This window comes from Rhinolophus hipposideros (genome assembly GCF_964194185.1).
Source record: "Rhinolophus hipposideros genome assembly, chromosome: 2".
NCBI classification, from domain to species: domain Eukaryota; kingdom Metazoa; phylum Chordata; class Mammalia; order Chiroptera; family Rhinolophidae; genus Rhinolophus; species Rhinolophus hipposideros.
The window spans coordinates 40179069-40191050 of record NC_138048.1 but is presented as its reverse complement, the minus strand read 5'-3'; the positions used below and the strand labels follow the sequence as shown (position 1 = coordinate 40191050).

Below are 11982 nucleotides of genomic sequence, written 5' to 3'. Positions count from 1 at the left end.
CACCTAATAACCGAGCTAACACCTTTCCATGTGAGGCCGAGAGCCTGGAAACAGCTCTCTGGGACTCTGTCCCCACAATAGCTTTTAGGTTTCAAAGGTTTGCCTTATGTGTGCTGTTTCCAGGACTGTATTTCATTAGCCAATCAAGTCAGGGTTATGAACCCAGAGCCTATGAGTGCGGACCAGGGGCGGGGCTTGGAGCAAGTAACTGTCAGTGAGATTGCCGTTGGTTGTGGCTGTTCTGGGGTGAACGGAATAGCTAGCCTCCACTTCTCAGTACCACAGGATACACCTCCTGAGGCTTCAGATGGTGAGCGCTTTCTAGTTTCCCCTTCAGGAAGTTGCCCTTCCACTCTGGTACTTTCTCCTTCAACCTCCCCTCCGAGAGGAACAAATACTCTCATAGTATTCAGGTAGCCATTCCCTCTTGGAGTTTCTACCTTTCCCGTGGCAGCTAATCAAGGACTTTCCCAAAGACCAACCAGACTCTCAGCTTAATTTTCTGCCCCTTAGCCCCTGCCCCTCCCCCATTAACTTCCTATATCAACTTTCAGAACTATTTACCAGGCTCATGTTTGTTTCCTTTGCCTGAATGAGGTACTGAGAGGAAAGCACACTGATGCTGTGCTAAATCTCCTCAGGTGTATGGAGCAGAGGAACCAAGAGGGAGGAAAGGCTCATTCTGAGTGAAGACTCATTAAGAGGGCAACAGACCATCCACTTACACAGTCTGTAAGAGGGCTGTTGTGTTGTGTGGTAGGGGAGTTCACTGAGGAGATCATCCAACCCTGATTGTTTTCTGCTATAAACCATTAAACAAAAGCTCTGCAGCTTGTGAAGATTACTGGGACCCCACAGTGCCCTCTTCAGGATATTTCTGGCATCTGTATCCTGCAAAATGTAGTGATTAAAAGGAAGAAAGACTTCCCATTTTCAGGGGCAGGGTAAATTAGTATGACTTCCAGTCCATGAGGAAGAGAATTTCATAAGGCTGTTGAGCACAAATCTACATGCCATTTTTGAGAGGGCAGTCATTCATTAACTCAACAAAGAGAATTAAGCCATTATCTAATTTACTGATAAATTAACAAATTACCTATGTGGTAATTTCAAGGCAAATGAGACATGGATTCGTAAACTTAACTCAAGTTGTCAAAGGTCATTTTAAGATGAAGAAGAGTTTTAATTATATGGAAAAATCTGTTTATTCTCACTTCTAGTTCTTTACCCATATCTTTAAAAAGATTAAACTAGAGTAATATTAGCATTCACATGCTAATTTAAGATGAGATCGTTTCTTGGGGTAAAAATTTGTTAGGAGAATTTTGGAGTAGAGGCTGAAGAAACTAAAACTGAGTGCTTGCCACATATTTATAGCCAGCTAGTGAATTTTTGTTGAACTTGATCATATATATCCCTGGATGTCAAGGATAAAACTTGGAGTGATTTTATTTTTTCTGGAAGGGAAGTATTAGGATTGAATGTGTAAACATGTATTAAAATTTTCAAATAAACAATTTTAGAAATGATAAAATGCTTATGGGAAAATGGATCCCCAATTTTAAGTTGGAAAACAATAGACTAATTAACTGTATTATATTCTTAAAGCATGTAGAAATGTATAACTATGATGCAGAAAATACTTTTCCTTTTTTGGTCAAGCCCAGGATGTTTAGTCCTGGAGTAACAGTCAACAAGTTAATACATGTCCTAAATAGTTTATTAATTAAGATCAAATATCACTTAATAAAAGTTTATTATTAACTAAGAGCAAATAGACTTCTCCTAGAGCAGTGCTTCTAGATAATGGCTGCCCCTTAGAATCACTAGGAAGATTTTAAATTTCCCGATAGCCAGGCTGTATCTCAAACCAATTAAATTAACCTCTAGAGGTGCCACCTAGGCACCTGTATTTTTAAAGCTGTCTAAATGATTCCAATGTGTAGCTAAGGTGAAGAATCTGTCTCTTAGAAGGATAAGTGGGCTTGTTCTGCTCTATCACTTATATTACTATCAAAATCCTCTGGTCTGCCTCTAGCTCCTGACACGTTAAAGTGAGGTTAAGGAATTTAGAAATCCTTTGAGGTAAGACAAAAGTCAAACAAAACAAAACCCAAAAAAGCAGCCCCTGCCATCAGGATACTGGTGTAACACTCAGAATTGGGTCTCACTCAGTGGCACTACAAACCTGTCTGACACTCACAGCTAGTCACTCTGAGACCATAAGAAAGTGAGACAAAACAAAGTCACTGTGCAACCCATACAGTAACAAATATCCCCTCTTTCTGCTAACATGAGTGACGGCTGCATCTGTACCCATTATATTATAGCTCATTCTAGTCTGCCCTCCCGATAGATAACATTTATTGAGATACCTAATCACAGAACTGTCCTTGTTTTCTGACACACCCAGTATAGAGTAACCCCGCACTTCATTAGAACTCCAAAATTACCCAGACACAGCCAGAACAATGATAAATAAATTCTTTCTCACAGCCTTTTACTGAAATACCCCACAGTTCTCCAGAGTGAATGTTCTCCCTCATCGAGACAAAAAAGAAACCAAACTTGTCAACCACAGATGTGTTTTTGGTCGTCTTTACCTAAAAGGCATTGATATCCTTTCTAACAACACCTGACTCAGGGATATTGAAAAGAAGCTGTTGTTGAGACTAAAAATTAAACAGTATTGCCTTTGAACTGGGTGAATCACAGTGGTTGCTAACCTTGACTCTACCTTAAAATTGCCTGGGGAGCCCAGGTTACATCCAAGACTCATTTAATAGGAATCTCTGCGTATAAGACCCAGGTACCACTATCATTATAGCTCCACAGCTAATTCCAAACAAAAGTAATAAACGCAGGAAGAGAGATTACACAGACTAGAAAGTATACAGGTTAGAAAACTGAGGTCAAAAAAGTTGAAGTAAGTTGCTCAGTGTTTTACCCTGCGAGCAGCTGCCCATCAGGCCTTTGTATCCGGGCAGTCTGACCACACAGTTGGCATTTTTACATTGGTGCTAGTAAGCTACAACCTTTGTAAATTGTGCTTACACGGCATTTTGATGCTGGCAACACGATACCAAGTTGGAAACAGCATAAAGTATAATTATATAAGGATGAGCCCAACAATGTAACTAAAACATATGAAGGCCACTAGATGACGTAACTGTGGATGATTTTTTTCTGTTTTTGAAATGTTTGTTTACATATTTATTTCAAAAGTGTTCACAATAAGCACATATTCATTTAATTATTTTTTTCCAAAATATTGTTTTGAAAAAGCAGAATAAGAAAAGAACATATGAGAAAACATGTAATCAGAAAAGAACATATGAGAAAACATGTATATATATATGTGTGTGTGTATACACACACACAAGGTCTGACTATTAAGTTTGGGAACTTGTTGCAATGATGTTGCTAACCTTTTTTGGTATCAGAGGGATTGTTCATTATGAATTTGTACCAACTGGACAAACAGTTAGCCAAGTTTACTATTTGGACGTGCTGAAAAGGCTGTGTGAAAAAGACGACCTGAACTTTTCACCAACAATTCATGGCTCTTGCATCCCGACAATGCACCAGCTCACATGGCACTGTCTGTGAGGGAGTTTTTAGCCAGTAAATAACTGTATTGGAGAACCCGCCCTACTCACCTGATCTGGGCCCCAATGACTTCTTTCTTTACCCAAAGATAAAGGAAATATTGAAAGGAAGACATTTAGATGACATTCAGGACATCAATGGTAATATGACAACAGCTTTGATGGCCATTCCAAAAAAAGAGTTCCAAAATTGCTTTGATGGGTGGACTAGGTGCTGGCATCAGTGCATAGCTTCCCAAGGGGAGTACTTCAAAGGTCACCTGACTGTAGTGATATTCAGCAATGAGATATATAGCATTTTTCCTAAGATGAGTTTGCAAACTTAATTGTCCGACCTCGTGTGTGTGTGTGTGTGTGTGTGTGTGTAAAACTAAAAAAAAAATTGCTGGATTATGAGAAAAATTTACTAGCAACTGATTAATTACTTAGCAAGGCAGCTAGAACAGATGCTAATAGCAGATACTAAAAGATGTTAAACCACTGTTATGTGAGAATTGAAAGAATTTTCTGCATGCAGTTTGAGACCCCTGATGTAAAACTTTCCTTACCATGAGAAGCAGGTGGGATTGGCAGACTGCAGCTACGATGTCTTTCTTCAAACCAAGGTACATCATGGCTCCTGTTGCTCCTCTTCCAAGAAGAAACAATGAAATAGGACATATAACAACTCCTCTGATTTAAATCCTTTTGGTTTCAATATTTTTATTATGAGCTCAGTTGCTATACAAATATATAAAAGTTAGAGAAAACCTGGCCCGTGAAATGTTCCAAATGAGGTAAAAGAAGGCTATGACTCAATATCATCATGGTCTATTAATGTCTGTCTAGACAGATCAACAAAAGAGATAAGAATATTTCCCCCCATCCCTCTTACTTTGGAATAGCTGCCAGAACATACTTCCAGAGGCTCAGAGAAGCTGAGGGCAAACCCCTCAGTTGTCTATCCCCAGAGCTAAGTAACCTGCACCGGCTTGTGGTCCTGGCAACTGGTTAGATGAAAAATTCTTCTTTCAGACAGTTGGATAGATACAAGAGAATAATACTGAGTGGTGCTTGGCATTGTAGATAAACAGAAGGTGGACACTGGTTAGTCTGCACCACTTGGGAGTGTACCATTTCTATTTCATTTAAATTGAAAATATCATAGAAAGGGGAGTATCCCTAATTTTGGCAGACCCTAGGATATTACTAGAAATAAATAAGGAAAAATAAGTGCTTTTTTGGTTTGTTTTTGAGAAAAACATTAGAAGGCCACCAAGAAGGCAAATCTTACTTTCCTTTGATCCTATGTAAATTTTGCAGAGTCATAAAGAGTTGGATTCAGATGGTCTGTGAGAAACTACAAGATGAGTTCGATATCCCCTATTGTTAATTTCACTTTCCTTAACAAAACACGTACTGACATTTGGATGGACTATTTCAGGAATAAGTTCACAAATTCTTCTCAGGACCTCCCTAAAATCATTCTAATATTGTCTTTGATCTGCACAGTTGGAGGTAGGTGTAACTCTCTTTATTTCAGTTTATTCTATGGATATATCTTGCAAATGCCACCATAGAGAATTTTTTAAAAGTAGCAGTACTAGGAAATTAGAATTTTGTTCCTAAATTCATACCTTTGTCCCAAGATTTTCAATCAAACGAATCCAACAATAATCTGCCCCGGAGAGAAAACATGTAAAATCTGATCCATATTGTTCACTTCTATGGGGTTCGAAATATTCACAGCTCCTTATTTGCTAGATCATGGTTAGATTTAAGTGATGGGGAGAACTGAAGCAGATGTGCAGACAATCAAGGGTTGGGGGATTTGTGTTGTGTGTATCTGTATTATCATAAACTATAGTTTCATTCATATTTTAAAGTTAGCTGTCCCACTGCTTTCTTCACCTGGACAAAGACTTTTCAAAGTGATAGGTCTTCTGAATAGTTCAGTTACTTTTTAACCAGTTGGTAAGGTGTCTCATTGGTTTTGTCCAAATGATAAATTATGCCCAGTTGTACGAGAAAAAAAAAAAAAAAAAACACTGTAGAAACCAAAAGAAAGCACTTTTTTTTTGCATTCCTTGACCTGATTAGGAATTGTATTAAAAAGAAGCAGAAAACATTAAACTGCAATCAAATGCTGGGATACTGCTTGTTGCACTTTGATAACAATAATGAACAAAATTAAATATTCATTATAGGTTTTCTAATGTGTAGTAGCTTACTAGTAATGATAGCTAGTTTTTCTTATTGGGTAAATTATGACAGCTGGTTCCTCATCGTTATCTTGGGAATTGGCCAGATTTCACTGAAGTTTATTTATTTATGAATCTCTCATTGCAGAATTACCAAAGAAACGGACTCATAGCATTTGCAAAAGCTGCTATAGATATTTTAGTAGGAACCCAAGAGCCAATGATTGTTAGCAATATTCACTAATGGTTCTAGGAAAATGAGATACTTTATAGTGGAGGTCTAGCAGGAACCTAATAAATTAACGATTATGTTGATTCTGTGTGCATAAGTGCAAGGGAGGGTTTCAAACACAGGAATATAGGAAGTGAGTAGTGGAACAATATTTCACTGTCCACAGTATTAAGAAATCAGAACAAATTAAAGTTCTAAAAATGTGCTATTTTACTGCTTTTCAGTAAAGACACTTTTTTTGGCAGCATTTTTGAACCTACACTTGAAAGACTTTCCAGTTCCTCTCCCTGTGATATTATTTTTAATTGGAGGCAGTTTTGAAATATTAAGTTTTACATCTGACCAGGTATGTATAGAAAATATGAGTATTTTGTACTATATCTAAAATTCATATAAATGCAAAGGTAGCTTTTGAAATTTTCTAAAACTGCGACTGCCTCTTCACTGCTTTGTTGTTTAATAGGAGCTTAGGGTGTGAGTAACACATTAGATGTATAGAAAAAGGAACCAAGTGTGAAAGAGCTGAGATCCAGCTGAGATCTCTTTTGACATAGTCAAAAGAGAGCCTAGCTCTCAAACTAGGTAGGCAATTCAGAATGAGTACATGTACAGCTACTGAGAGTACGAGTGGCCTAATGAGTCTTTAAACAGAATTTAAAAGCTTAGAAAAGAATTGGTTAATAAGACAGAAGCCCAGAGAGACTTTGAGCTCTAGTAGCAAGACAATTCTGACTTGCTACTGACTTGCTACTAATTGAGGCAATCTATTGCCTCAGTTAAGAATGTTTCATAGGGTACCCATTCGAATATAGGCTAGTCTCTAAGTGTGCCTGGTTTAGAATACATCAAGAAATATAAATTAAACTTTGTATCTGGTCTTAGAAGTGAGGAGCAAGGCAAACTATAGATATAGTCGAGGCAGCTATAGTATTACTAAATAGTTGGGAACAACTGGAGTCAGGTGGGAGAATATCCTTATTATAAGGGATATAGAATACATTATTGATACAATAAATAGTCCCCTAGCCCAAGGGATGGTGACAGACTTTTTCTATAAAAGTCAATAGAGAAAATATTTTAGATTATGCAGGTCATAAATTCTGTCATAACTACTTAACTCTGCTATTGTAGTGCAAAGCAGCCACAGACAATATTTAAGTGAATAGGCATGGCTGTGATCCACTAAGACATTATGTAAATAGGCATTGAGACAAATTTGGCTTTGGGGCCATAGTTTTCCAACACCTACTCTGGTCAGTCAGACTATGAATGAGAATGTGTGTGAAAATGATTGACTTTCCCAAACAAACTTAACCAGTGATGTAAAAATAACATTATGGAAAACATATTCATGCAAGAAAAGAAGCAGATTACTACTTCATTTATCATGAACAGGTTTTATAACCATATGCTTTTGATACAAAAACAATATTAAGTACTCCTATAATTTCACTATTAGTCAACAGTTCTTTAAGCAATAAACCACATGTCAAAAACTGTGAAGGGTCTACAATTTTATTCAATTTGAAAGCAAATAAGTTAGCCTGCCACAGTTTTATGGTCCTGGCAAAAGGCATAGGACTCCTGGGCCAGCTAAAAAGGACTTTATCACTCATCACAATAGTAGAATCCAGAGTATCAGCATTTTTTGTGCTTCTTCTATGAATCCCAATTCCCCCAGAGAGAAGCTTAAAAGGGCAGGTGAAACCTGCATACACAATATGTTGGTTTATTAGAGAAGAAACCTGAGCTTAGAGAACTTGAATATTTCATGATGGGCAGTTAGCTTATCTGCCCTCTTGCCCAGAGGGAGACATTATCTTCATTATACCGGACAGTACAGTAAATCTGCCCAATTTCTGGAGAGAGACACTCGCTCTGTCTTTCAAAGCTGTTAGTCATTCAAATATTCTTGAAAAGATAGTCTGGTAGAAAAGCAATCAGTGCCTCCACTCTTAAGACACGGAGAAACATAATAGACCATGGAGAATCAGCTCTCAAATGCGAAGATATCACCTAACACAGTGGATACTCAGTATTTCCTTAATGAATGGATGTTGAATGGATGCCCATAATAAGATTTACAAATATCAACTAAGTATTTTATGATAAAAACCATTCATTAGTTATTTCATAAACTGCATTAACTTCTCCATCTCTATCCCTGCTATTTTTCCACAAACATCTTCTATATCAGACATGGCTAATTATTTGTAGTTTCTAGAATTTGATGTGATTGTTTACTCCTCTGTGGATTTTGTGCATAATAATCCGTTTACCTGAAATCTGTCTTCCTTCTCGTGTGCCTGAAAATTTCCCACATATTCTCTAGTACTCATGTAAACGTTACTTCCTATACTTGTTCTTTAAAAGAATAAAGTGGGCGTAGAAATGTGCGTTACCTTTCTGCTGTAATTGGTAATAATCTGATGGAAAACTACAAAAATTCAAGTTTAGATTTTAGCACTTATTAAATTATAATGTATCTTTTTCTCTTTTGTTAGAATTAGGAGTGCCTGGAATGTATTCTATGGTAATAGAAGGATGGATAAATGAGAAAATGACATGTTTTTATATTATTAGGTCCAAAGATATGCAGATTCTATACAATGGATGGATCCAGTTCTTTTTTTTAATTTGTTTACACCAGTAATTTTCTTTAATGTTGCATTTGACATGGATATTTACATTCTCTACAAGTTATTTTGGCAGGTAAAAACTATTCTTTTTTAATATCATTCACTCATGAACCACTACATTTTATCTATGTTTGGATTTTTAAACATTTTGCTCCAAATTAGAAAACAAAGAAGACAGGGGAAAAGTATGAGGTGTGGAGGAAGTAAATTCAGCTTTATATTTTAGTGAATAAACCATTTCTTGGCAATTGTCTAGAATATAGAAAACTCAGGGGAAAAAAATTAGAGGAAATATGTCATTTTGAAAATCTGAGTGGCAGAACTTAATGCCAGTTATAATTTTAATTCTGACATGTTATAAGAGAGCTATTCTGAAATATATTCAGTCCACTAAAAGGAAATTGTTGATGAAAGTCACATTTTTAATACCCACCTTCTCAAACTCCCATACCCACATGCAGAAGAAAAAAACAGAGGAGAATATTTACAGACACAATTATAAAGCTAATTTACAAATTATTAGGCTTTTATGAGATTTGGACCTCATCAAGAATATGCCTTGAGGGAAAATACTTCAGATCTTAAGCAGAGGTGCATTTCTTTCAAAGTGATAAAAATAGTTTTGTAAATATAAGACCACTACCTAAACTGCATTAGAAGCAAAACTATTAGAACAATTTACTCTTTAAATAGAGTCCAGATAAATGGAGTTCAGACAAATGACAAGAGATGAAAAATAGAGATATAGTTTGGGCTTGTTCAGCTGATCTCTGCCAAGCCGTCTCTTGTATGTCTGTTCAACTCCAGGGCTCAGCTGAGGCAGGGTGAGTGAGGTAAAGGGCCCTGCTGTGCCTGTTGGTTGGTACCATTAGTATTGGCTGTAGGCAATAGGTGTTACTGCGACATATATATCTCATCATCTAGGAGGTTATTTCAGGCTTCTTCACGTGGCAGGTGCAGAGTCTCAGACATCAGCAAGAAAAGGCAAGCTCACATGTGCCAGTGCTTTTTAAGTCTCTCCTTGCATCATATTTGCTCTTGTTCCTTTTAGCCAAAGTGAATCACGTGACTAACCCAAAGTCAGTATTGGAGATAACTATCCAATGGTGTGGATTCAGAAGCAGAATTACTGCAGCCACTTTTGCAAACAATATACCATGTGATTTATTGAGGTATCAACAACAGCTATGTGGTGGAAGAATCAGGATTTGGGCCTCCTGATCCTCAATCCTCGTGTCTTGGAGCCTAGTTTTAATTTGTTCCTTCAAACAGGAGTTGTAATACAACAATCCTGACCACCAAAACCGTAAAATGAGAACTCAGCCACTCTAGAAGTAATTTATCTACAGGGCCTTGATTTTCTTTCACCATCCTGATGCTGTAGTCAAGCTTTATTCACCAAAGACACCCTCTCAGTAGCTCCATATAAATACTCTGTCCTTGTTCTGCTACTTCTGAGACTGGGTTAGAGATGTATGATCAAGTGCCTTTACCAAAATCACTTAGAACTGGCATCTGCTCCCGGGCTTCCTGTGCTCATTCCCCAGTTCATTCTGCAGGAGTGTCTCTGCACAAGTGAAAAGAGCTAAACAATCAGAAGGAACATGATTTTAACATTTTAGTTCTTCTATATTCTTTTTTTTCAACTGCATCGCACTTATGCCCCTCCTGTGCCTACAGAATTGTATGCCTCACTCCATAGTAGGCAGGTGAATAAATGTGTAATAACGAGGGAATGAGAACCTCTGCTTTTTCATTAAGAAAATGTATGACTTTCCTGATATGTAGTAGCAAAAACTGAGACAGGAACCTGGGGGTATCATTTGATTCTACTTCTCTGGAGAATTGTTTTAAATGGGAGTGATTGGTACACTGCTGGCAGCTGTTTGTTGGTAAAACATTTTGGAGGGCAGTTTAGTAATCTTTATGGAAGACACAAAATGATGTGTCTTTAATTTTACTTATTGAAATTCTAAAGAAATAATTAAGGATGTATGATAAGGTTTAGTCACAAGATTCATCTTTTTTTATATTGCTGTTTTTATGTAATATTGGCAGTAAGAGCATTTTTCAACATCATTATGAAATCCTTACAATTGTTTTATTTTATTATTTTTAATTGAGATAATTGACATGTAACATTATACTAGTTTCAGGTATACAACATCATGATTCGATATTTGTATATATTTCAGAATGACCATCAAAATAAATCTAATTACCATCTATCACCTCACATATTTACACATTTTTTATTTTTTATTTTTTTTGTGATAAGATTTTTAAGACCTACTCTCTTAGCAACTTTCAAATATACAACACGGTAGCATTAACTATAGTCACCATGCTGTCCATTACATCCCCATGATTTATTTATCTTGGAACTGGAAGTTTGTACCTTTTGACTCCTTCACCCACCCTCCACCCTCAGCTTCTGGCAAACACCAATCTGTTCTGTGTATCGATGAGTTCAGTTTTTGTTTTGTTTTTTCTTTTAGATTCCACATATAAGTGAGATCATGTGGTATTTGTCTTTCTCTGTCTAACTTATTTTACTTAGTATAATGCCCTCAAGGTCCATCTATGTTGTCTCAAATGGTAAGATTTCCTCTTATATTAAGGCTGAATAATATTCCAGTGTGTGAGTGTATGTGTGTGTGTGTGTGTTTCACGTTTTCGTTATCCATTCACCCACTGATGGACACTTAAGGTTGCTTCCATATCTTAGCTGTTGTTAATAATACTGCAGTGAACATGAGTGTGCCGTTCTGAATTCTTGTAGGTAACTTCAGGCACCATCACCACATTTTCCCAAGTCCATTTTGGAATAAAGTCCTGCTAAATGGCCACCACAGGTAGAATAAGAGAAAGTAGAAGTCAATGGTGGATGGCAAGGGTAGTTAGGGTTTCAGTCCTAAAATAACAGAATTTCCCTTCCCATCTTTTTTTATAATCCTCTGCTGTTTTTTTACATTATTTCTGTTACCTTATTGTCTCTTATTTTTATTTTTTGTCAATTATTTTAAAACTTGTGTTCTTTTTTCTATGTTAATAGGCAATGTTTCAGTTTTTATGCATAGTTAAATATGTATATGTGTGAGTGTATGACATGTATGAATGTACCTTCACACATACATATATCTATAGTCAATGGATTTATCAAGAAAATGAAAAGTTCGTTTTTAATTATAATATGGTGCTTCTTAGGTCCTAAGAATCTCATTGCAATATTTGCCCTTTATTTCCAGAACTGTAAGCAAATAGGTGATAAATAAGATAACTTCAAATTTCCCTTGACGGATTGAGTGTGATTGTACATCTTC

General features: G+C 36.6%; 1 protein-coding gene across 1 annotated transcript in view; it reads left to right on the top strand.

Moving 5' to 3' along the window:
* Window positions 1–5017: 5017 nt before the first annotated feature.
* Window positions 5018–11982, top strand: part of SLC9C1 (solute carrier family 9 member C1) — a gene marked incomplete at both ends in the record, with an annotated part of 73561 nt that continues 66596 nt past the window's right edge. Inside the window, 3 exon segments of the mRNA XM_081078916.1 lie at window positions 5018–5105; window positions 6266–6366; window positions 8604–8732. Of these exon segments, the coding sequence (XP_080935042.1) occupies window positions 5018–5105; window positions 6266–6366; window positions 8604–8732 (318 nt within the window).